The sequence below is a fragment of the Xylaria bambusicola genome (assembly GCF_022495145.1).
Source record: "Xylaria bambusicola strain CBS 139988 unplaced genomic scaffold F5B22scaffold_5, whole genome shotgun sequence".
Classification (NCBI taxonomy): Eukaryota; Fungi; Ascomycota; class Sordariomycetes; order Xylariales; family Xylariaceae; genus Xylaria; species Xylaria bambusicola.
In genome coordinates, this window is record NW_025953558.1 from 552,298 (window position 1) to 578,774 (window position 26,477).

Sequence of the window (26,477 nt, forward strand, 5' to 3'; positions counted from 1 at the left end):
CGTCCTCGACCGCGTTTTAATTCCCACTGGACCGGTATTGGGGTCCTCAATCACGTCGCCGCTGGCCTAAAAATTTTGGGTACTTTCTCTTGCCCATCTTGTCCTCCCAACCACCTCCACCATCTACCTAGGCGCTTCAGAAGTTCAACCTAATAACTCTTTCCGAGACCGCCTCCCACTTGCCCCTCGTCCAACCGAAATCGAAATCGAATCTGATCCGAAAAAACAAAAGTAAAATACCGAGAAACTATGATCCTATGAAGTAGAGGGGTGGAACAAAAAAGAGACGGGGATATTTATATGGTGGTGCACTTGTACCATATATACATGATTCCCCTTACGCCTTCAGCCTCATAGGGTCAACACCACACCGTCGCAATCCACCTCAAACGCCTGTGTCTACATATCCTCGGTTCAAAAGCTGAAGAAGAGTCAAACAACCCTGCCCAGGAATGCCGCTGCCCTCGCGATCCGCAAGAAACAGCTCCCCCTCAATTCCCGCGACCCCCAAGATGCAGCGCGGTGGTAAGGCTGCCCGGCCCAAGGCTAAAGAGCCTGACTATATCGAGTTGGACGATGAGGATCTTGACGAGCTGATGATGAATATCCCATGCTCATCACCATTCTTTACACAACCAACCCAAGTCGTAAAACGAGGCACGCAGCCAACGCAAGTTGTCGGGCGAACTACGCAGCCAACCCAGATTCTCGATCGCACAACCCAGCCCACCCAAATCATTGGCAGGGCCACTTTACGCCCGCCTTCCTCGCCAATCGCCCCAAGCTCACCGAGTAACACCGTCGAGGTGCCCGCCTCATCACCATTTCAGCCCAGATCGGAGGCTAAAGTGTCACCCTCCGTAGGGACACAAAGAGGGGTAGCAAATCGTCTCGGTTCTCTAATGGCCCCAGCTGGGACTTCATTTAGACCACCAGTGGCGCGCCCAGTTGCTAAGATGAAGACCTACTTGACTTTGTCGGATGATGAATTAAGTGAAGACTATAAGCACCGCGACAGTTCAGGGGATGAATCTCCTATGAGAGGAGATATCAAACCTTCTTCGTTCCTAAAAAATGCCGCTCCCCTCGAATCCATTGAAACGAAGCCTTCATGGAAGGCCAACCGTGATATTGAACTCAGGGACATCCACGACGTGAGGTTACGGCACTTGACAAAAGAAGTACACAAGATTGTATCGAAGTCAAAGCCTTCTATTACTATCAAAGCTTGTCGAGATGCCCTAACAAGTGGCGTGGGATGGCAAGTCGCGAAGGCGGTAAAATTACTGACGGGCAGTGCTTTGTCCAAAACGCCTAGTCAACCAAAGCAACAAACATTACTCAAATCATTTAATAGCTCCATTGACAACTCCAACTCAACTAATTCCCTTTCACAAAAATCCACACAAAAGGATTGTTCGCTTACTTCTAATTCCACCTCTACTCCATACTCTTCTGTAGAGTCTTCATTCAACAAGAGCAATCCTCTTCCCCCACGCAGGCGCTTGGTTCAGGGACGAAAGAACAGATCACCTACACCTCCGCCCGTATTCTCTGTTTCCTCCTCGGCTTCCTCAGCACCAACCACGCCGGCGCGGTCGGAACATCAATTTTCTAGCAAGGAATCTACAATGGCAGCGGTTGCATCCCCTATTAGGCCTGAGCCTGTCACCCAGCCCCGCCGACGACTTCAGCGTGGCCGTCGTAACCGCTCGCCTCCAGCTGCAGTCATTACATTAGATTCGGACTCAGATTCGGAATTTGACTTGAAACTTACTCCGGCAAACAAGACTGTTTCACGCAAGCGAAAAGCTCAATCGCCAGTCGAGCCTGAACCTGTTGATGTTCCATCGGAATCTGACCTTGAACAAACAACTGTGACCCCTACTGTTCAGCAATCGCCACGTCACGAGCAGGTCCTCAACTATCTTAATTCGTGTACTGCTGAGTCACTCGCTCAGATGACCGGTTTCTCTGCAGCAGATTCCAAGTTGATTATATCATCTCGCCCTTTCGCTTCAGTTTTAGATGCAGAGCGTGTGTCAAAGAAAGAGACGAAATCCAAGACGAAGGCCAAGCGTGTTCAAATTGGTTCCTTATTTGTCGAAAAGTTGACCTCCTGGTTTGAAGCATTTCATGCAGCATCCGAGGTGATCAAGCAATGCGAAGATCGGGGTGCCAAACTACAGAAAGCCATGGCCAATTGGCCAATGGATAAGAATGGCAAAATCCAAAAGGATGGTACATTACCAATATCAGAGAAGCCTCGTCTCATGGCCGATGGTGTCACACTAAAGTCATATCAACTTCTTGGCTTGAATTGGATGAATATGCTTCACTCGAAACATTTCAGCGGCATTCTTGCAGACGATATGGGACTGGGCAAAACTTGTCAAGTGATCTCTATAATTGCTCATCTAGTCGGCACGTATGATGAGGACTCTGGCAAAACTAGACCTTGGCCCTTTCTAGTTGTCGTTCCTCCCAGTGTATGTGAGAACTGGATGGCTGAATTTGAACGATTCGCTCCGGAGCTAAGTGTTTGCCCATATCTAGGGAAAGATCGGCGTAACATGGACCCCGAAGAGGCTCGTAACAATCATGTGATCTTAACCAGCTACTCTCAAGTGGAGAGGGCGAAAGAAGACCTTCGTTGGTTGCAAGAATTGGAACCCTATGCTGCAATATTTGATGAGGGCCACAAGCTGAAGAACCGCAAGAATCTGATATACAAGCAGATGATGCGAGTCCCAACGGAGTGGCGCTTGATCCTTAGTGGTACCCCCGTCCAGAATAATCTTAAGGAACTCCTAACACTCCTGCACTTTGTGGAGCCAGAATTATTTGGTGCTGAGATCTTTGAGTCGCTTGATATCATCTTCGAGGCAAAAGTTCCAAGCAAAGAGATTCACAATTTTGCAGCGCTAGCTAAGGAGAGGGTGTCGAACGCGCGTGCAATCATGGCCCCGTTCATCCTACAGCGTAGAAAAGAAGAAGTTCTCGACCTGGCGAAGAAGACCGAACACAATATAGTCGTGGAAATGCATCCTAAGCAGAAAGCCATTTATGACGAAATCAAGGGGCGTTACCTTGTACCTATGAAACAACGGGGATCGTCCGTTGCTCATCCCTGGATGCAACTTCGCAAGGCAGCAATCCATCACCAACTTTTCCGCGTCCACTTCACTGATAAGATTGTCAAGGAGATGATTGACATTCTATGGGATAGATGTAGCGAGGAAGAGCTATATGTCCAAAGCAAGGCTGACCGTCACAAAGCACTCTTGCTTCAAAACTATATGGAGAAGTCAGACTTTCAGCTGCACCTAGAGTGCAAGCACTTCAAAAAGTACATCGGGCATTTTGATATCCCTCACCGCTCTTGGGAAGAGGGCCCTAAAGTTCAAAAACTCCTTGAACTTGTTCGTGGTTATATTGAGAACGGGGACCGTGTCCTTGTCTTCAGCCGATTCGATCTTGTCATCGATATCCTTCGCGAGACATTGGCTTTCGCCAATATCCAGTATTGCGAGTTGACCGGAAGCACCGATATATCCGATCGCTTCCCTGAAATCGAGCGATTCAACGCCAACCCGGACATACCAGTGTTTCTCCTAACTACGGGCGCTGGTGGTACTGGCCTAAACCTCACAGCCGCCAACAAGATTATCATCTTTGACCAATCGGACAACCCGCAAGACGACGTACAGGCATCGAACCGCGCACACCGCATTGGACAGACGCGGGACGTCGAGGTCATTCGTCTTCTTACTCGGGATTCTGTCGAGAGGCTTATCTTCAACTCTTGCGTCAAGAAACTCATGCTTGCCCGTATCGTCGAGGGTAATATTCCTGTTGACGACGATGCCGAGAGCGAGTCCGTCGAGCAACAATGCCGCAAGCTCATGCTTCTCGAGGAAGAGAACGCTGCACAAGCAGCCTCGCAGGAAGCCTGATCATCAGCGACGGTATTAATGACTTCATCAATTTTTGGCTCGGCTTCAGCCGTCACATAACCAGCTTGGTTTTACTCTTTACTTTGGCATTGCACACTCCCGTTGTCCACACCCTTCCATGCGCATTTACATATGGCGTTGTTTTTAAAACCTACCTATATTTCCCATCAAGACTCGATGCAATTGGATTCGGGGTTAGACAAGTCCCCTTCGAAGACACAGATATAGACGCATACAGGGCATAAGAAGACGGCGATTCCATGGATTTTTTTCCCCATTGGCCACAAGGCTTATCACTAGAAGGAAATGGGGTGGCTATACTACCTTCGCATTGCATTGTCTCTAACTGCGCTAGACAGACACACAGAGAGAGATTGGGCAGACCACATAAAAGCAATTAAACTCATACCCCCCGGAAAAGGCGGCTTGTCGTTAGGGAATGTTTCCCTTTCCCATATGTACGTGGTTTGGTGATGAAATGAATGAATTGGGATTTACCCAGCCGGGATAGATGGCTGGTGTCTTGAGGGTTTATGTTTATAGAGCAGAGTAGCCGCGGACTATCGTTGTCGATAGATGGATGGGCACACTGTCGACTTTTTGAGTGTATCTTAATTAGAGTTGCGCTTGATCGGCCTGTCAAAACCGGTTCTCGGACCGCCGCGGTATTTTAGCAAGCAGTGTGAGAAATGAAGTGTTGGTTTTGAGATCAATTATTAGTGTGCGATATGATTGTGATTAAGATTACCATGGTGACTTCTTGTACTCGCTCTGCGACAGCAACATCGGTCTAGCTGGGTAGCTTAGCTATATGAACTTTTTATCAAGCAAGATCATTATTACATAGATTCGCCCGTGATCATCCTCTGATGTGTGCTGATGTGCTTTAGATAGCGTTGTTTTGATCACCACGCAATATTCTCGAAGAAATCCGCTTTGCTGAGACGTTTGTCTTGATGCTCAGCATCTTTGGCGGGGTCATCGCTTTGACCATGACCTCCCTTCTCACCTCTATCTATCTTAGCCTCGCCTAGTATATCGTACAGCCGTGTCTTCATGGGGCTAGGGGGCGTGATAGGCGCAGGCACAGGCGCTGCGGTTTTTGTTGTCACTAGAGATGCGAAGGACCCTGTTGCATCGTTGGCTTTCTGACATCCTCCCTCGTAAGCTGCCTCAAGGACGACCATGAGATCCTCTGTGTTCTCGCGGGTTTCCTGTATGAGCTTCGCGATGTCGCGTTCGATGGCGGCTCGCTTTTCGAGGGCTTGGGCACGACGGGTTAGGAGGGCTTTGATCTCGTTGGATCTAGGGGGCAAGAGTTAGTTTTTTATGCTCGTTTGCTCGGCGTTGGTTATGGTATAGAGATACCCCCGTGGTATGTGAAGGGTAAAGTCGTCATAGGTGGGAAGGAAGTTGGGAAAGGTCAATGATCGACATGATGTGTAGCATCGAGGCTATGGGGTGACGAAATTGCGACCAGCTATCCGCCACTTGTAGCAATGTGCTTGTGAAACAGTAGTCCTGGTCTGCCTGGGTAGCCTGGACTTGCTTACCTTTTCTCTGCCTTGGAAGCGTGATGTTTCTCTATCGCTTCTTTCATCTCGTCGATATACTTGTCGAACTCGGCCTTGATTGCCTTGCGTCTGGTGTTGCGCTTGTTCGCGAGCGTTTCCTATGCCGCCGGAGACAACACGTCTTATCAGCTGGAGTCACCATACTTGATTGGCATACGCTTGATTATTTGGGCTCTGGTGGTTAATCTTTATTTGGGTTATGGTGTGTACAGAAGCTCTCTCTACCCGGGATAGAGGAAGGCATACGATTCTCTGTATCAACTTAACTGTGTCCTCTCTCCCTATCTCGATTTCAGGCTCTGCCTCTGTGTATGGCTCCGAGTCAGAGATGTCTTCAACCTCTTTTTGTTTGCGCTTGGGTGGCATTCTGGTTGCGAATTGATGGTATCCACGAGTGCAGATGCGGCACCGGTTTGTGTGATGTATTTAAGCCCCCTTTAGATAATCAATTGAGATCTCGTCTTAGAAGACTACCGTACCTTAGTAACAATAGTTCATATCACATTGTGAAAGAGGAAATTTTGCATTGAAAAGATCAAGATATGTCTCATTATACATTGCATGGCAAAAATTTCAAGTTTGCTCGTGTCAACTTGAATAGTAAGGAAGGCGCGGAGTATTTTTTCCAAGGCCAGTAGCTACCTTCTTCTGCCCAACATGTTTTCACTCCCCTTCTTTCAGTTTCTCTACATGCTCAGTAGAATACTCGCACATCCATTTCAGCGCCGCATTGAGGTTATCTGGTTAAATTAGCGTCTCATGGTCTCATGGCTGCTCATGATATCTCATAGATTGGTCTCTGAGTGGCATCTAGAATTGTTCTTCGCACGTAGCACCTTATCCCAAATCACTAGATGAATCAACAAGGTCTGAATTCTTTTCTCTTCTGCTCCTTGTCAAGACAGTGCAGCGGACAGAAGAAGCTGTTGTACAAGCCCCTATTCCAAGGACTACCTAGGTAAGTAAACTATCTCGACTATGTATGTGTAGGTATGAAATGCGCCAGCTGTCAATGCGTCCTAGCCAGCCGGCAACCTTATCGGCGAGAACCCCACTGAACCTAACCGCCTACCTATCGTCAAAAATTTGGGACCTGCTAGGAAAGCTCATTTACACCTACATCGTGATCGTGTCTGGTATTCTGCATTCATCTTTCGAGGCGCTTTGCAGCAGATTACCAGCCGACACAATGGGTCTCTCAGGACCGAAATTGTAAGCTATAACAGAACTTGGCTCTATCACATGCAATGTATTATGCATATGCTAAATTACTCTATGCAGCCGCCGCAAATTGGACTACGATCCGAACAACACGAGATGGACTCGCGACGAGACGACGTTCGGCCAGAAGATCCTTCGTTCCCAGGGATGGGAGCCGGGTAAATATCTAGGTGCCCAGGACAGTGCACATTCACAATTGCATAGCGCTGCGAGTCTTGCGCCCATAAAGATCAATTTGAAAGACGACACCCTCGGTCTAGGCGCGAAAATTCGCCAGAAACAGAGCGATGAGTGCACTGGCTTGGATGTCTTCAAAGACCTCCTCGGACGGCTCAACGGGAAGTCGGAAGAGGCGCTTGAGCAACAGAGACAAGTGCGCTCCGAGATCAAGACCAATTTATTTGTCGAAAGGAAGTACGGTCCGATGAGGTTTGTCAGCGGAGGTTTTTTAGTGGGAGATCAGAAGATGCAGGAGTTAGTCGACAACAAGCCAGCAACAACACCCGTCAAGGAAGAGCCGAAATCGGAAGCTTCTGAACCTGAAACCATGAAGAAAGAGATGGAGAAAAAAGAAAAGAAATCCAAGAAGCGGAAAGCTAGCGAGTCTGAGGGCAGCGATGCTTCAGACAGCAAATCAGGAAAGAAACGGAAGAAGCGTTCTAAGGCCGATAAGGAATCGGAAAGCAACGAGGCAGAAACAGAAAAGTCGGCGAAAAAGAAAAAGGACAAGAAGAGGAAAAGGTCAGAGCATTCGGATAAGGTCCAGGAAGAGGAGAACAGTGCAAAACAGGCCGAATCGGAGGTAAAACGGAAGAAGAGCAAGAAATCCAAAGATGTCTCGCAGCAAACAGCGCTTTCCAACAGCTCCGCGGAAATATCCGAAGATGATACATCGGAGAAAATCAGAAGAAAGGAGAAAAAGAGAGACAAGAAGCGCAAACAAGCGAACAGTGCAGAGGGTAGTGAAGCCATAGCGACGTCAAATTCTTCAGCCGTGACACCTCAGGACAGTGGCACTTCGACGCCTAGCAACACTGGCGCGTCGACTCCACAAAATCTCTCGGCTCGCCATCTGGCAAGATCACGCTATATTGCTTCTAAAAAGATGGCATATAGCGACATGCAGGCAATGAACCAGGTGTGTCAACGTTTCAGTCCATTCTCCAATGAAGGCTTGCTAACGCTCTGTAGATCTTCATGGTTAAGCCAGTTTGATTGGATTTAACATCCCAGCATTTTAATTGAGTTTGCATAGCATCAGCGAGCATGTAGATCGAGGTGTTTGCTTCATAGACAACTGTTCTCGATACCCAATACAATGATTGAGTATAAGCTGACCCTCACCGTTATGTGTACCCAAGTGGCAAATATGGAATGCTATCTAGCTATACTTGACATAATATCGCAGCCTTCCTGCGCGTTGGCGAGGCATCGCCGGTGGGCCGTTGCGCCGTTAAGGCGTGTGATCTAGTTACTGGTTACGCTTAGAAGATCGACACTCCGAATATTGTGTGATTGCCCCGTCTCTGCCGCTCTTGCGGAAGATGGTGGCCGAATTGACCGGAACCGATAATTCAACTGATACCGCTTTGCCACCACTACGCTGTCAATGATATGTCCTCCATTTGAGTTTTCTATAGATAGGCTCGATTGCTGTGTTGCAGGCGACGACGGGATCTCGCAGGAGACAGTGCGCACGGCTCGGTCAAGAAATGCATATATGTGCTCCATCAAAGGAAGCGTTGTCATCTTTCACTTGGTTGAAAAAAGCTTACAGTACCTCAGTGTTGAATGGCTTACTAGATTTGATGTTTCGGTCGGCGGCCCCCTCACCATTAGAATGTCTAGGGACTATCGCTGAAGAGAATGTTGCTGTGTGAACGGGCTAGCTACTGCTGATATATGCAGTAATGATAATACCAAGACGTGGCATTACGCATTGATGACTCAAGTCTACCTCTGTAGCTCTGGCCTAGATGCCATGTTGATGGTCGCAATCAGGCAGCCCCGATGTCTCCCTCCTTACAGCATGCTCGCCGTCGCGCAAAGGCTGAAGTGCATGTCGAGAACCAAACTAGTGTGTGGTATTCCGTGTCCCTACCGGTGGCGTTGAATCGAGCTCCGGCCCTCGCAGCAGCAGAAACAGTCTAGAAAACTTCGCTAGACTTGACGTGTCGACCCAGCGCGTCAGCCAACGCCGGCTTACTTACTTTGCACAGCCAGTTTTGTACACGTTGTCCAACCGGGACTGCCTGGCAAAGCACCATGCCCCGCCAACCAGACATAAGTCAGACGGTTTTTGACGTCGGGCAGTAGTCGGGGATGGCATGGAAGCATTCTTGTTGTGATATCTACGAAAGCCGACCAACGAGGGGCACCAATTGAGACCGATGCGGCCATGATCTACGGCACATTGGCCTGTGCGCCCACTCTCCAACGCCTCAAATCCAAGCCCAAAGGGCTCTGCAAAGGCTAAAGGGCCGGCGCAAGGAAGACCCTGCTCGCCTGTCAGCTGCTTCGTGCTACTGGAAACATCTAGCTCCGTAGTTTCATTTGCTGCGACCCTGATGCCGTCGTCTGCCCTCTGGTCTGCCCACCATTATGGAACACGACGTCACTGGATCCTGGCTTGTCCAACCCTCCTTGCCGGGTGCCGTCGAGCTATTTGCTGCTTTCGCATGAAGCCGGACCGGCCAAGATGGGCTGCTTCGTCATTATGCTCAGCTAAGCCGCTTCGCACCCAATTCACCAGTAGCAGGTACAGTAGCAGCAGGCTGGAGGGGGGGAGGAAGGGGGGGCGAAATGTCTGCCCAATGGCCTCAACCTTCCTTTTTGTTGCCATGGCGTTTTATAGTACGCTGGATGCAGAGGCCACAACATTCGGAAATTCAATGCTGGCAGCCTAATCTGACGAGAGAGGGCTACCTAGGATGATAGCCTTTGCGTGCCTGACTGGTCGATCATGCTGGCGGCGCGGATGAACTGGTGTGTTCGGCAAATGCACACGCTGCTAGCTGCTGTTATTTATTGTTGTGAAGCTTCCCTTTCCCGTCTTTGCAAAAAAGGGTCTTCTAGCTTGCATCCGATACTTTCGTTACTACCTACATAAGAGAGCTCTCCATCGAGCGATCAAGCTACCAATTAATCTCCAAACACACAAGTAGACACATTCACCCTAATACTGTAATTCCAGCTATCCACGAGACCAACGTAGGGCCTCCATCCCGACGCGCGCCTATCTTGTTGAATCAGCCGACTCACCGCTCGTGACCCCGATCACAGCGCAGCTTACACAGCTTGTTTTGACTCCTGTAAGACCAGTACCTACCAGACGGTTGGCTGCGCAAGTGAGTGACAGGACCCTGCATTCCATTCCGTGGGCCAGACGTTGTGTTGTGTTCGTCGTGAGCCCAATCCGATCGCAGCTAATCTGCCTAGGCTCCCCTCCCCGCCCACCAGGCCGTGACGTAGTCCACACAGACCCTCCACCAACAGATTCCACGGCAGCTTTTTGGTGTAGCTAGCCCAGCACGCCAAGCATTTCCCTGCACCCGGATCTAGCATCTGGCTGTTAGTCTATATCAGAAGCAGGATCTCACCGATCTCCCCACGAGATGTACTTTTACGTCTCAACAGGTCAGCAACTAGTTTCTTACTCTTGTTGAAGATCACATACTCTTGTCTGCTACCCCTCTCACTGCTGTTCACTTTCTATTATCATCAACCTCAGCATCAAGTCACAATCTTACAAGAACTGTCGTCAATACCATCGTCGACGTCATCGTCATCACTTGGCTCCTAGCACACAATCAACTACCAACACCATCGCCATCCTTCGCCTGGTAACAGAGAGCCAACACCTGCTGACGACATGTCTACCATTTATTCAGTGCCCCGGGAAAAGCGGTATGGCAAATACAAGAAAGTCCTGTATCTAGAGCCGCCCTTCGACGGCGCCGTGACTGTCAAACGACGGGTCACCACCGTCGTCCCGCCTCCACAACCGCCTCCACCACCACCACCCGTCCGGGTGCTACCTGCGCCGGTTCCAATGCCAGTGCCAGAACCCGCTCCTACCGTCATCGAGGTCGCGCCACCGATCATCATACCGCCCCCGGCTCCCCTCCCGGAGCCCATCGAGGTCGAGCCCGAGCGGCCCGACTCCCCCATCGACGTCATCGCCGTGGACGTCGACCCCTCGGAGACGGGATCGACGACATCCTCGCGCAAATCCTCCAAGAGCTACAAGTCATCGCGCTCCGGCCGGAGCAAGAGGCACAGCCATAGCCGGGAGCGCGAGGTGTACATCGAGCGCGAGAAGCTCGTGCCCGTGCCCGTCCGCGTGCCGTACCCCGTCGTACAGCAGCAGGAGCCGCAGTACGACACGTACCGGTACATCGAGGCACCGCGTCGCTACGAGCCGAGAAGGCGGAGCCCGGACCGCGAGATTGTCATCGAGGATCATCGTCGGAGACGATATATTCGCGACTAACTTTAATGCGTTTTCTCTCTGACTTTTTTTTTTATTTTTATTTTTTTATAAATTCTTACTTATTCACTTAACTAATCTGTCTTATGCCATCTATCATTTATTTACTTGTCGTTCATTTGTTGATTTACTACTACTACCACCACTACTATTCTACCTTATTTTCTCATGTTATATACTTTCCTTGTTATGTTATATTATGATGTCATGACAGTTTGACAATAGCGCGTTGGTGGAGATGGTTTTCTTGCTTTTTACTTCATATTAGATGATATATACGGGTACACACTGTGAGAATCAGGTGTCTGCGGCGTTGGGAATGAATGGCGAGCAAATGAACTGCTTGATCTTGCGTCCTACCGGGGGGGTTGTTATGATGATGTAATTGTTTAATGCGGAGGACGATGGGACGGGGATCAACATAGCTGGCTGGCCTGGTCGGCGTGGTCCGCTGGAGCCTGCCTGCCTGCTGGTACATTTGGCGTTTGGGGGACAGACGGACAGATCAAGTCTGTGTTGCGTGGCCGTCGTACCACCATTCATATAAGCGCTACGAACCTCAAGTGCACATTATAGGAAATCAATAATACTCAAAAATGACTAACATCGTCATATCGCATTTGCTCTCTTGTGAGTGTGGTCGCATTATCAGCGTCATGTGTCTCGGATCCTGATGCCGTTTTGAGAAGACTTCATAGTAGCATCGCTCTATCATAGTCGTTGGTTGGATCGAACCATAGTAAGGCAGATCGATCGATCGATCGATTGATCGATTGATTGATTGATTGATTGATTGATTGATTCAAGCCGTCTCTTGTTGTGGAAATGGGCTGAGCCTGTATATATAATATGTAAGTATGGTACCTGACAAGCAGGATCGACGAGGCAGCACCTGCCAGACGTGGAGCGCGTCTATTCGTGGCCGCTTCGCGATGTTGAGGCTGGATGCAAGGTGTTTCCCTGTTGGGGCAATTTACAGACGTTTATTTTGTATTTTTTTTTCTGACTCGCATTTCTCCACTGTCCAGTGTGAATTGCCAAACTTCTTATTCGGGCCTTCTGCTTCTTCCCCACTGCGATGATGATTGGTTTCTGAACTTATAAGTACTTCAAATGTGTGTTGTGGTGTAGTCTCCCGACAGATACTTGTAATGGAACATGTGATTTGCGGCCTTGGTGTTGATGTTACACTCGGTACCTAGTGACTGACCCATCAACCAACCAACCAATCCCCCTTGTCTGTCCAGCCCGGCGACCTTGTTGATATGCCTTCACTGAAGCACGACTAGTCTTCCTGTGTATAAAGCGTGGCGTCGATCTGGAACGCTTCTTGTATGCTTTTCCAGCTGTCTAGCTAGCTCCATGGGGCTAACGAAACGGCCTGGGACCTACCTGGTCGGTCAGATATCTGCTGACGCTATGAGAAACGAAACGAACAACAACCCTCCCCACATATCTCGAACGCCGATTGTTAGGATCTATGTGTAGACTAAGTACACGGCGACTCCGCCATATCCCTTGTTGACAGCGGTAGGTGACGTGTGCCTCTGCCGAACTGGAGACCTTTCTATTTCCATCCGCCCGCCTGTCTCCACGGAGGACGATGGCATCTAAACTAGCGTGGTGCGGACTTTTCCGCAGGGCATTTGTGTATACTTACTGTATGTTTGAGATGAAACTGTGAGCATCGCGTCTTGTGCAATCTAAAGCTAAGCGCGAGGTTGACTAGATGGCTCAGTATTGTGTTCCTTTGTGTGTGTGTGTGTGTGTGTGTTCAGAGTTACTTGTTTCATGCTCTGCCGATAGCTTTAATAGGTGATCTTACGTTCGTGACCTCGTTCGCGCGGACATCCGACTGTTATGCGCAGCAACATTCAGCGATACCCCTTCGTAGTCAGGATTGGGCGCACATGGATCCTTACTTAGTTACGTTCCATTTTATCGCCTAGTTTTTTTTTTGTCAATAACCTGAGTTGAAGCTACGTATTATATTTCGAGACGGGAAAAGCTGGGGCTATTTCATGTTGGTGAAGTGGCATCCCTTATTTTTCTGTCTTCTCTGGCACCCCTTATTGGCTGTTGAGATGCTGCAATGTCGTCAATTAGTTATTATTTCTCTATAGTGATGGGATGCTTGCCATGGAAATAGATAGCTATAGCTATTGAAACTACTCATGCACTATAGGTAACAAACCAGGGCAATTGGAAATTTTAACTATGGTCTAAACGAGATTTCAGCTGCTGTGTAAATCAGAGGCAAGATGAATGTGAGGGACTTTTGTTTGTCTATTTGCCATCCACGTGGAGTGGACCGATATGCAATGCCTACTTCGTAAGTGACTAGAATATGGGATCCTAAGCGACATAGTTACCAATTATACAAGTTTTGATTTCGAACTATAAGGGCATTTTCAAGCAGACATGTCTCAGAAGTCGAAAGGTCGCGGTCGATTGGTGGCAAATCATCTCATATTCATGCCTCGTCTGTTCTCATACTCTTATAATTTCAGTGGCTTCGTTGTTGGTAATGTCTTCATAGCAGACGACTAAGAGGGTTGTGTGTGAAACTATAGTCAAACTTGGGAAACAAGAAGGTAGACTAGATTCTATCTCATCTTGGAGTTGAAGTGGTAAAAGCTTCCTCTTTGATTTGGTCGAGATTTTTTTTAGTCCCAACTACTTACTTTAGACTTAGGTTGAGGGGTTGTCAAGATTGGTATGTTGTATTTCTCGACTGAAGACTCGTTTTGCAATGATATCGACCAAGTTGGTACTCTTCATGGCTACTTCAAGTCACTAATACTTGATACCCCGTTTCTTGGATAACGAAGAAATTTGTTAACGTGGGTGGGTCTTGATATTGGTTCATGCTGGTTGGGCATTATTGTTCGCGAAGAATTCTCTACTACATAGATGTCTGTGATAACTGGGCCTATTTGTGTTGTTTAGTTCGTGTCACTCTAGCATGATAAGTTCGGAGCCATTAGGAATCTGCAATATGTTGCGTTCAATCTGCCCGATCATGTTCGCTACGTATGCTAGAGGCACCATATCATATCATCCACTTGCATATTCGACCTATACACGCAGTCATATGCATGCCACTCTTATAGCGCTCTTAGTACATCCCTTATGATGATACGGAAATATTATGTAAACTAACACCTGAGACTATATGATTCTGATAGCGATGAGGTTTCCCAATGCAGGTGGACCAATACAGCAATGCGGTAACAACAACCTTATATATGGTCTGTTATATGATTCAAGATGTTTCCATGTAGAGGCAGTAGAGGTAGTTAGTTGGCTTGTGAAGAATCATATTGCGGGACCTGAGCGTTAAGCTCTTTGAAGACGCTTGGTCTATGATATCGGGGCATTGCCTAGGAAGATGCAGGAAACTGCACCGAGACCAAAAAGGTGGTTGATATGTCGTCAATCGACCGATTTAAATTGGACAGGAGTTACCGCCCCAGCAATTCAAAAGACAAGGATCACGGATTAGATCGAATTCGCGATGCAAGCAATGCAGTCATTTTCTGTTGAAACACCAGCCGCATTGTACCCAGCCCGTACGAACTCGTATCAACTCTGAAGCTCTGCTCTGTTGCCCACGTCGTGACTGAGAGTGTCAAAAATGGTATAGGTAGGTCGTGTGCCTCTTCTCCAAGTGACCCCAGACTGTTTACTAAGTATAGCAATTATGGTGCCGGGCTGTACGGGGCAAAGTTTCGGCACTCTGATCTACTATACTCCTCTAGCTGAAACCCATGCTGAAACCGTGCACTATTCTGCCGCAGAAAAAGAGGACACGGGGTCTGCCTGTGCTATGAGTACTACGTGCTGCTTTGACCGTCCTTTGGCTATTGGTGGGAATTATTTCTGCTATCGAGTAGAGAGTATAGGTGTGCCAATACACGTAATGCTGTTGTAGGTATGCAACATGCTAAGGAATCCTTCTGTCTCGCAGAGAGTTGTCGTCGGAGAGAGCCGTTGATTACATGAGCAAATTAGACGGCTGGTTCCGTATACCGATCTGTGATGTCGTCAACAAGGCAATTGGGCCGACGGGCAGGTAGGATCCCGTAGTGTGGAATTGGTGATTGCGGTCATTTTCTTCGCTGCCCGTCTAACATCCTGATACGCCAACAGAAGATCACTATCTTTGTCTTCCACAGAATGTAATGTTACTTTTCGGCTCGAAACCGTGCCGAATTTTACCCGTGCCAGAAGGTAATTTTTGATGGCTGCCGCTTCGTGTAGAGAGCAGTTGACGCGATCGCTAGCAATTGAATCACGGCCAGCGTGCGCCTTAAGCGGACATTGTAATTGCCTATCACGAGACACCACTCTCTCGTTTGATTGCAAGCATCATCTACTGGGGATCAATGCTTGAGCTTGACTTTGGTCCCGGGCGGCAGAGAAGCAGGAGATGCTCGCCGAGCGCTGACCCGATTGATGCACAGCCCGGAGTGCAACCTAGAGATACCTAGGTCTTCACGGCCCTGTGATCTACGAAAGCCCGCCGGAAGGGGGCCGAGCCGGGACACGCAAGGCATATCGTTGTGGCTATGGCTATGGCTCATGGGGAAAACCCGAAGACTTTCCCCAGACATACCCTACTATACGTTTCCGGTTATTTGGTATGCTTGTGGGGTTTATCCGTCAGGCGGAATGGGAATGGGACGTGATGACGAAGACGAAGGTATTATCACTAGGCTAGGGGCTAGATGTCGACCGGCCAAGCAAGCAACCAATATGGCGTCTCTCGCGGCGATGAGGATGGTGCGTAGTGTGTATCTTAAACTCGAGCAATGCCAAAGAGGCCCCTTGCGGCTGGGCTGGCCACCCACCACTCCAAAGTAAAATCTGCCTCCGCCTGATCATATCTTTCGATGCGCCAGCAGCTGACAACTAAGTACGAGTAACTCGTCAGCCGAGTCTGAGCAAACTTCCCCGGGCTGAACGCCAGTCCACTGATACCAATGAACATCAAGCGGCTTTGTTCTCATTCGACCGTTTCATGTTTCGTAAGGAGTGCACGGTCAGCACGAGGCGATGTTACGCTGAACGTGTGTAGTGATGCAAGCAAGGACTAGATCTATATAGAGATATGACGGGTGGAGGAGAGATCTAGAATGCCACTCGAAGAGGAACGTCAAAACACCCTCAGACCATTTTATCTTACTGGCTTGAGATCATGGCGCATCTGGATGGGCAGGGTAGCCACAACAATGGCATTACTTACATACAGCACCTACACACCACAACAAAACAACCATTGACAGCCACTGACATCCACTGACGACGTCCAGTACGTAATCGCGATGGCGTTGTTGTATCAGACAGACAATGCTAATCCATCACACCGCCAGCTCACCCACCTTCGCCAGATCGGTGGGTCTGACACTGGATTGGCCGTGTTGTTTGATTACTGATTTGAGGGCGGCTGCGAAGAGCTTCCTAAAAAGGGCGCGCGAGTGGAGGGAGGTGTCTTGGGGGGGCAATGATTGCGTGCATATCAATGCCGGACGCCCATCTGGGTCTGTGTTTCGTCTTGCGTTGAACTAGCTAACTACACGTGGTCGGCTCGAGCGATTATTCGCTGCGCCAACGTTGCAGGGCAAGACAGAGTTGCCGTATGCACCTATCGACCGATCATTCTGCTCGCTATATTGCGTGAACATCGTAGCAGTAGTTGTTCTGCGATGTCGTTGGTTGGGACGGTTGTTTGAGTTCTATATGGCTAACCTCCACTACAAGGTAGTCCCTTACTTGAACATATTACTCCATATACTGATCTACCTACCTACGGTACCTGCTTACAGCCAGTATCTTGTGAGTACTTCCTCCACGTAAGTAGGTAATCGTCTCCTCTGGAAGGATGCGGCGTATCTGCGGTCGCGTGCGGGATATGACCGATTCTACCGGAATTAAAGGGAGCAGAGTTACCAGATATGTACCGGAGTCGATGGCACATGGCTACAGGATGTTTGATCTCCAACTCGGCTTTACTTTTAAGTTGAGGACAAGCTCGAGTCGACGGGCAGATCCACCGAGATCCTGATCTGACGAGGGCCTGCCAAGGCCACCGAGGGTTGCCCAATTCGTGTTCCTGCAGAAGTCTCCTGCAGGGCACATGAGAGACAACCAACATCCACCAGGCGAATAAATACCTACAAGATACCTACACAGGTAGGTAGAGATAGGTAGGCAGAGCTGGCTCTGAGGTGGGAACTGTAGGAAATTGTCTGCGCATCCTACTCCCAATGGGCGAGGGACAGCAAATGCTTGGATATCTACCAACCTAGGTATACCTACCTCTACCGGTATGTGCTGAGACAATTGAATAGCAGAATGACGACTCTCTCTTTTCACGGTATCCAATGGTATCTATCACGGGACAACGGGTCTAGAGCAGGCACCCTCTTTGTTTAATATATCCATCCTACTATATCCTGCTATATCAGGAACGATCCGATGACCTTGATCTGACCTTATATACCTAGTAAGTATTATACACACATAACTTGTGCCCAAGTAGTATGCGACACTAGGTAGTGACTGTACTGAGTACAGCCCAGGGTCGTTTTAAAATGGTCGTTTAAATCCGGGGCTCTATCTGGGGTGAACCCTGGACAATGCTGGCATATGGATGGATGCTTTGATATGAAATTTTGCTTCGTCGTCCACAGCTAGGTATTCATTCAAGTCTGCGGACGACACGCAACTCTGCACTTCGCTTAGAGACTTTGGCAAAGCATATTATGTAAATTCCACACGTGTACTGTATGTATGTACATGTCACGCGCCCGAGTCTACCTATATTGACAGTATCGCCATGCGTACAATCCCTTTCTACCCACTTAGTTAGTGTCTGTCATCTGCACGTGGACGTGTTGACGAGGGTTGGCGTTACCTACCTACATAGTAGGTAGTCGGTACCTGGGTAGAGTTTATATACCCTACACACAGAAGCTCATTTCAGACATATCTAGGGAGAGTAGATGTATTATATATCCCATCCATACAACACACCAACGGTATATACGCATGGAATTGTCAATGTTTCCATGCCCATTGGCGCGGTTGTGTTGTCGCAAATAGAAATAAGGATTCAATTCGCCTGCCTTATCTAGACTTCCAAGGTTGCTAGCAGGTTGCCAAAGAGGAAAAAAATCGTTAGTGGCGGCCGCGAGTGGATCAGGGGTTCGTCTTTAGCGTGCCGCCCCTAGCGGCTAGTCCGCTAAAACCGCCAGAACCCGCCTAGCGCAACCAGTTCAGGGGGGCAGACAGCTACTGAATCTGTACCTGTGCCACTGTAATGGATGTACGCTACCTACGTGTAGGGACACATGTACCTACTAAGTACCTACTTAGGTATGCAGGTAGCGTAGTGGTGGCGCTCCTTTCGACGATCCTGACCAAATGAATGACTTGCCTCTTAACGGCTCAACGACGACGAGTTATAATCCTATCGTCGGCTCCTACACGCAATCTTGTGCAGACCGTGATTGATTTGCATCCCCCAGCCTATAGTTCCGTGATGTATTGCAGGCGCTGGCAAGATGAATGCAACAATACATATATACTTCGTATACAATACCTACCTTCCTACGACTAGGTACCTACAACACATCTGCGCATGTCCAAAGTGCAGCAATGTGGGTTAGTGTAGTGTAAATACATACATACTGTAGGTAGGTACTTACCTAGGTACCAAGCTGCCAACTTGCTGTAGACTGTACTGTAGGTAGTCGATGCTCGTCTCTGCCCGTCTCTGCCCGTCTTATCCAGATAGGGAGGTTAGGTCGAGGACCTAAGGCATGACTATGGACTTTACCCCTGATTCAATCTACGCTTGGTTAGACTGGCTGGCCGTCAATTAGAGTACAGCAGGCCTGGGTGGGCTCTGGGCTCTATCTGGTCTGAGAACGGCGAAATGGGATGTCGCTGTTCCTGAATCCTGACTCTCTGAGAAATTCAGCCTTCCTATCCATTTCAGCCACTCAGTCGTTTGTTCATTCTCCTATAATTCGATGCTACTTCGATGACTCGGTTTCAGTTATCAATCCCCAGTTTTGTCTCGCTTTACGTTGCATAGCTGATTTCGTTGATTTATTTCATTCCCCTAGTTGCTACATCACAATTGATAATTGTGGAGATTCCCATATTGGCGAGACGCCCTGCAAGAGAGACAGAGAGGGAGAGGGAGAGGGAGAGGAGAGAGAAACGGCAGACCAACAGCGACAGAAACAAGGAAAAAGAAAAAGTGACCCAGAGAACACGCCCTCGCTCTGTTGGTTTTGTTATACCTTCTGGCTATTATAGCCTCTGGTATCATTCCATATTACGCCATCTGCCCGGCTATTACTAACGTACAATACCCATCTAAGCGAGGTGTTCGCAGCGGTTGCGAGGCAGGAGGCAGGTATCCGTACAACACCCCGTACAACACGACTCACTGTAGGCGCTCACCTCCTTTCGTTGTCCGTCGCCGGTCAGTGCAGGGTGAGATTTGCGGGCTTGGACCCTGGCTACATCCGCTACTAGATATAGCCGTCTGTGTGACAAGTCCACCTCACTGCGCGATCGTCTCTGGCGGGTGTAAGTAGCGTACAGGATACGGATACATGCGACGCAAATCAGGGTCGGGGCCATATCCTTCTTTTGGCCCTCTGGAGCGTCTCGAAACCAGCGAACGCGAGAAGACCCAGACCAGCCAACCCTGACCGTCCACAACCGAACCCTGCCCAACCCCGTCCAGCCATTGAGCATCCAGCATTGAGCATCCAGCACCAAGCACCCAGCACAGAACCGCATCAAGCCAACAGCCGTTGCAGAAGCCAGCCGGGGAAATTCCAGGGTTGGGGGTTGTAACGAAAGCTCTGACCTCTGGTGCGAAACAACCAACACCAATCACACCCCGGCTTGTCCTTGCGTGTGCAGTCCTGTTGCATCATCTATACTCCCAGGGTACCTGCTTGCGCCGTACAGTCGCATCGTCGCCAGGCACCGCGATAGGGCATTCCATAGCGCGCCCAGGGAGCATCCAGGGTGCCTATCTGGGATTCCCAGGATACCCAGGTACTTGCCGCGCAGGGTACCGACTCAGGTACCTGCTATAGAGTGGGCTCGCTGGGGCCGTCAGCGGTAGCAGGTACCTGTTATAGCGGTAGCGTACAGCAGGTAGGTGTGGGCTATGTCGCACCTAACGCTCCGGCGCAGCGAGACTCCGCCAGGTCCCCAGAACGAGCAGCCCATCCAAGATAGTCCAACCATCGGCAGAGCCGCGCCAGACTCTCCTTCAGATGATTTCGAACTGTTAGCATCGTCGTCCTCGCCACTCCCAGCGACGGCGACGACGAATCCTACCCCGGCGACTACAACCACTGCAACCATTGCATCGACACCCTCATTTTCTTTTCCCTTCACACGGACAGCCAAGTAAGCCAGACGTCCCACCCTTTGTTTTTCCTCCCCTCCCACTTGAAGCTCCTCCTTCTTTGTATGTCTGTTCTTTTATTCATGGTGCCTGTATCTGCACGCAACCTCTACTACGGCATCGAACCTGCCATTGCCACGCCGCGATTCTGTCGGGTGTACCGAGCATTTTTGCATTGATAGCTCTCGATTTCTGTTGGGCGTGAGCACACGCTGCGTTCTCAGGGAACTATACGCTTGGCTGGAATTCGTTTGAAATCGTGCTCTTGCATGTGCACCTTTGGCCTGTAGGAAGACGCCGCGTTACGTTTGCAACGACGATAACCAGCCAGTGCACGGGGAAGAAACAGTAAAGCCAGCAGAAGTCATTGCAGTTGTTCATTGCCGGAATTCAGAAAAATATGACAGTATCGTCCCAGTGCTGACCAAGATCTCACCACCCTCTCCAGATCTCAACGAAAAGCTGCGCCTAGCCCTTTGCAAACGATTTCTGTTAGGTCAGCGCCGAGTAGTCCCAACCTCTCCAGCTTTCCATCGCCCGCTCTCGATACGCAATCACGCTCTCCCTTACCTTCTCCTTCAACGCCGGGATCGGCCAAAATCTCCCCTAGGCAAACCCAGCAACCACCTCGACCCTATCATTTCACCCTAGCAGGCACAAGCTTCCTCGAGCTTTCTCCGCCAGCGACACCGGCCACGATTGATTATTGGTACGTTCTGAAACGGGAGTGATATTTTGTTCAGCCTATCTTATTGGCCGCTGGCGACCGCGATGTTACTAACCGCTCTCGAAGTAGCCCAAACTTCCCAACTCTTTCTCCGAATGACTTTCAAAGTCTACCTTCCCCCATTACCAGGACGAAGTCAGTAGGCTCCGCCACTGCTAGCCTGCCGAAAATGGCGAGTGGTTCGTCTCTCTCGAAGGCCGATACTGTGAGAGGCCCCCCTCGAACATCGTCGATTGATTCAGCAGTTTCCGCAATATCGTCGCGAGCGCCTTCGCAGCAAAGCACGCAAGACGACATCGCGACTCTTATAAGAGCAGCTGGTTCACCGGAGGCCGTTATCCAGTATTTATTAAAAGAGAAGCAATCACAGTCCCAGCAAAATGCTCAATTATGGCGTCTGGTGGATAAGCAAAGGGCTATGATACTTGGCCTAAATAAAGACCTTGATCGTGCTTTGAAGGATAAAGATAAGTATAGGAAGAAGTTAAAGGAGGTTATTGCTATCCACGATGATCGTACAAAATCTGATGGCGTTACGAAAACGGGGAGCCCTGCACCCGTTGAAGTAAAGATCGTAAAATCAGACCACAGCGATGCGCCTCGATCTCCTTCAAACCTTGATTCGGACAGTACAAAGCACTCACCAGTAGATATGACTTTGGCTCCGTACCCCATCACTCCTCCAGCAGATCGTGTACCGAACCAACCCCCGTCAAAAGTTGGCGAAATTTTGGATCCCGCACACGCGATGCCAAAACCTTCCGAGCATGCCTTGGATCACTTTGATCACGAAGAAGAGGAACGTGCTGCTGATGCAGCAAAGAACGCCACTAATGCCGCTCATGAGCTTCCTATTCACATTGGATTGCCTCCCTCTAGAAGTTTACCGAGCAAACCCCCGAGCAAACCCCAGCCAAAGCCCCCGACCGTGTCTATCATCGAGGCAACTCCACTAATAGATCAAGGGATCTCACAGTTTCCTCCCCCGTCCGCCCCTCCTCCTCGAAAGCCTCCACCTGCTCCTTTGCAGCTTAACAAAAAGAGCAACATAACACAGGGTGCTAGCCTGGATGTGGAAGATGACTCTGAGTCAGATTACGGCTCTTTGCTAGAAGTTGATGACTTTCCTATGACTGAGTCAAGGGGACGTAGGCGTACTAGGGAAGATGATGACCGCGAGAGAGAAATCATTGCTCAACAGGAAGCCGAGGCCCGCAGCCTCTCAAAGAAAAGCAAAAAGGGTAGTCAGAAGGGCACGCCTATATCCGAGGAGGTTAAAGCCACCGCTCCGGCCAGTCCTCGCACCAAGACTAGCCAATCTTCCATCAACCAGGATAATGTGCCAGCATCTCTGGCTGGCATGCTTAGCCCAGGTTCATCTAAACAGACAGTACATGGTGCGCTGATGAGCCCGGGGCTGCCATCGAGCCCTCGACCTACAGTATTCTCACCACCTTTGTCACCCCGCGGCATGCCCTCAGCAGGACTTCCGCTTTCACCTAGAGCGCCTCGACAGCCAATACCGCTTCCGCCGAATACGCCCAAGTTCTATGCCACTGCTACAGAGACAACAAACCTGGCTTCTCCGAAGCCCCTCCAAGTCACGAAACAAAGGATAACGCTTGAACAACCCGAACGTTCTGAGATATTCCGTGGTCTGACCACTGATGAATATCCTGATCTGCTGCTGCCTCCCAATGCTTTACCATCCGTCGCTGTCAAGGTATCGTCATCGCGGATGAGGCCGTCCCGAGCGAGTCTACTTTCGCTCACACAGCTTGAGGAAGACCCTGTCTTTACTCTAGCTATCATATCTAGATCCGAAGGCGGAGAGCTGTGGAGGGTGGAAAAGGACACTGGTTCTCTGGTAAAGCTGGATCAAAGAATGAAGCAATGCTCTTCTTTCACAGCAAAAACGCCTGATCGCTCGCTTTTCAGTGGCCATGCCCCTGCCAAACTTGATGCTCGCCGTAGCATTCTTGATAACTACTTGGATGAGTTGTTAAACACCCCACTTGATTTGCAGACTGCCATCGAGCTCTGCAAATATCTTTCCACCAATTCTTTGCCACCTAACAGCGACGACAACTCGGTTGATCGGAATGGAGAAATGAGCCCTCATAAAACAGGGCCAGGTGGTAGACCCTTTAAGAATGGGTATCTCACAAAAAGAGGCAAGAACTTCGGTGGATGGAAAGCTCGATATTTTGTTCTTGATAGTCCTAACTTGAAGTACTATGAGACTCCTGGTGGCGCCCATCTTGGAACTATCAAGCTTCTGAATGCTCAGATTGGTAAACAGGCCCAACATAACAATGAAGGTTCTCCCGCAGGAGGCCCAAACGGTGACGAGCCGGATAATCAATATCGACACGCATTCCTAGTATTGGAGCCGAAGAAGAAAGACGCAAGTAGCTATGTAAAACACGTACTTTGCGCTGAAAGTGATGAGGAGCGTGACCAATGGGTCGACGCTCTTCTGCGTTGGATCGATTGCCGAGATGGAAACGAGGACGAGACACCACACAAGCCCGCTAGTCATGGCACACAAGCTCATGTAACTGGTGCGAACGCCAAAAAGAAAATGTATGGCGCTGGAAAATATGCCGAACCACGTAATGATATCCAAGACGCACTCATAGGAATGAGCTACGACACTGCTAAACAGGGTGATATACCCGACGGCGCACCACCACGGAGGCGAGGAACAACTAGCCCTGAAATCCCAGAGAAGCAGGGAGCTTCTCTGTATACGATATCAGCTCCTAGAGACGCTCACATCATATCTGATTCAGCTTCATGGGGTAGTAAAACCAATCTCCTTCAACCCATGCCCTCGGTTGAAGAAAAGAAGCAACGAAAACGTAGTTTCTTTGGCTTTGGGCCCAAAGCTCGCTCATCTTCTGATGATCAGGATCCTCTGTATAACTCTAGTGGCGGCAGTACACCCCAACCACAGGCTGAACCCCGCGGTCCAGTACGGCAAGCGTTCGGGGCACCATTAGCCGAGGCTGTCAGGTATTGCGGACCCGCGGACATCAATGTCCCTCTTCCAGCAGTTGTGTATCGCTGTATTCAGTATCTCGATTTGAGAGACGCAATACTGGAGGAGGGCATCTTCCGTCTCAGTGGCTCCAACGTCGTAATCAAACAGTTACGTGAACGGTTCAACCAAGAGGGCGATGTCAATCTCCTCACAGACGAAACTTACTACGATATACATGCAGTTGCTTCACTGTTGAAGCTCTATCTGCGTGAACTGCCCACTACCATCCTCACTCGAGACCTACATATGCAATTTGTAGCAGTTACGGAGATGACCAACCATCAAGAGAAATTAAAGGCATTGTCTGAGCTTGTGCAGCGCCTCCCGCTTGCCAACGGAACACTGCTGAAATATCTAATCGCCTTTCTGATTAGGATTATCAATCACGCCGACATGAATAAAATGACCGTGCGCAATGTGGGCATAGTCTTTTCGCCTACCTTGAATATTCCGGCTCCTGTATTTGCTCTCCTTTTACAGAACTATCAAGGCATTTTCGGCATAGAGCCCGAGGAGTATGAACTTCCATCGCCTGTTTCCGAACCGGACTCTGTGCTGCCCGTCGAATCACAGCCACGGCGTCCATCAACCGCCGGCACCACTGAGTCACCACATCGGCAACGACTCGTCGAACAGCTACAGCAACGATCAACGCCCACGCCGCCACCTAATGCATCAGGACTTGGTTTAGGCCTCCGTACAACAGGCACGCCACCACCTAGACAGGCCTACGACTCGCAATATTTGTCACAACAAGGGCCAAGTGTGCAGCAAATGACTACTCGCCCAGCCTATGAGAACGGCTTCTCTGCTCCGTTAGGTTATGAACCAACAACGACAATTCCAACATCTAAACAACCAACTTATGATCGGCCTCATTATGGCTACGGTTCCCCTTATGAACAAGACTATAGCTCCAGCTCGAATGGTATGCTTGACGCATCTTTCAGTAATAAGTCTAAGAGACGGGAAAGTGTGATGATTATGGGAAATGTGGTGAGCCATCAGGGTTCCAACAGCCGGCTCAGGGACGAGATGAGAATGTAGCGTGGTGAACACCTACCCCATGATGGATCGCTGCCATGATTTCAAACGACTCGCTTTTTCACAACCATATATACCACCAAGTCTCATATTTGCTTTCCTTGGCGCGGAGATACCATGTTTCTTAACGATCTTTTTTCTTCATATCGGGCACCCCCTCAGAAAAGGGGAGCCACTGCATCAACGTTCTAGATAAGTGCCTTTTATCATTATGCATTATCGGCTTTGTTGGTGGTGGTTATTTTTGTGAACCATTTGTTGCATCGTACGGCTCCGGTCCTCGCTTCGCGACTTATAATCTGTAACGATATGTGCTGGATGGAATATGGGATCTACTATTAATGTAGTGTGTTTTTTTTGGACGGGGGTTGCTTTTTATTTTTCAAGTTTTTGGACGATGAATGAAGGGGCGCTTTGATGGAGCAAGGATCGATCAATCAGGGCCGTTGTTGGTATTTATAATTCGTACCTTTTTTTTCGACGAGTGTATAAAAACATTTGAAAAAAAAAAACCCCCCTCACTTCTGCTGCACTTTGTGATGTGTGAATGACGTTGTTTCTAGAAGTTGTGGCCGGTAAATTTGTGCCTTGCTCGATTAACCCCTGAAAGTGCGCTTAAATGATGACGAGACGAGTGTATTGTGGCGTAAATGGACTTTGACCTGGTGATGGGTGCTGACTACTGCGATAAGCTATCGCGATGGGGGAATTGCGGCCATAGGGAGGGTATTGTCTGTCGCCTAGGGTCGTGGTAGGTACAAGATGATTTTGCGTCTTTCTTGACGAGAGCTACGCTTAGTAATGGGAGCTTATGTGTGTAGGTAGGTATATGATATACTAGCAACTGCTGCGTCTGCCCCTTTCGTGGTCTTGGCGGTTGATTGTGACGTATATTATAAGCGGACTGGCTTTCGTAACCTTCGAAGTCCGCAATCTAAGCGAGCGCTAGATATGGTTTTGGTTTCGAATGTGAAG

General features: G+C 49.3%; 5 protein-coding genes across 5 annotated transcripts; 4 read left to right on the forward strand and 1 right to left on the reverse strand.

Moving 5' to 3' along the window:
- Positions 1 to 599: 599 nt before the first annotated feature.
- On the forward strand, positions 600 to 3,956 carry F5B22DRAFT_633886 (SNF2 family N-terminal domain-containing protein; the record flags this gene model as incomplete). Its single annotated transcript, XM_047976906.1, has 2 exons — positions 600 to 1,547; positions 1,806 to 3,956. The coding sequence occupies 2 exons, from the start codon at positions 600 to 602 to the stop codon at positions 3,954 to 3,956; spliced, it is 3,099 nt and encodes a 1,032-aa protein (XP_047834489.1).
- A 905-nt stretch (positions 3,957 to 4,861) lies between these two features.
- Positions 4,862 to 5,896, reverse strand: F5B22DRAFT_659524 (uncharacterized protein; the record flags this gene model as incomplete). Its single annotated transcript, XM_047980204.1, has 3 exons — positions 4,862 to 5,261; positions 5,510 to 5,628; positions 5,777 to 5,896. 3 exons carry the CDS (start codon positions 5,894 to 5,896, stop codon positions 4,862 to 4,864), a joined length of 639 nt encoding a protein of 212 aa, XP_047834490.1.
- An 823-nt stretch (positions 5,897 to 6,719) lies between these two features.
- Positions 6,720 to 7,966, forward strand: F5B22DRAFT_642888 (uncharacterized protein; the record flags this gene model as incomplete). Its single annotated transcript, XM_047978194.1, has 3 exons — positions 6,720 to 6,742; positions 6,812 to 7,889; positions 7,943 to 7,966. The coding sequence occupies 3 exons, from the start codon at positions 6,720 to 6,722 to the stop codon at positions 7,964 to 7,966; spliced, it is 1,125 nt and encodes a 374-aa protein (XP_047834491.1).
- A 2,422-nt stretch (positions 7,967 to 10,388) lies between these two features.
- F5B22DRAFT_592050 (uncharacterized protein) lies at positions 10,389 to 11,869 on the forward strand. The gene has a single exon (XM_047973885.1). The coding sequence runs from the start codon at positions 10,623 to 10,625 to the stop codon at positions 11,241 to 11,243; it is 621 nt and encodes a 206-aa protein (XP_047834492.1). The 5' UTR covers positions 10,389 to 10,622; the 3' UTR covers positions 11,244 to 11,869.
- Positions 11,870 to 21,070: 9,201 nt separating this feature from the next.
- Positions 21,071 to 26,217, forward strand: F5B22DRAFT_417297 (uncharacterized protein). The gene is made up of 2 exons (XM_047971600.1): positions 21,071 to 21,394; positions 21,479 to 26,217. Exon 2 carries the CDS (start codon positions 21,582 to 21,584, stop codon positions 25,503 to 25,505), a length of 3,924 nt encoding a protein of 1,307 aa, XP_047834493.1. The 5' UTR covers positions 21,071 to 21,394; positions 21,479 to 21,581; the 3' UTR covers positions 25,506 to 26,217.
- Positions 26,218 to 26,477: the final 260 nt, after the last annotated feature.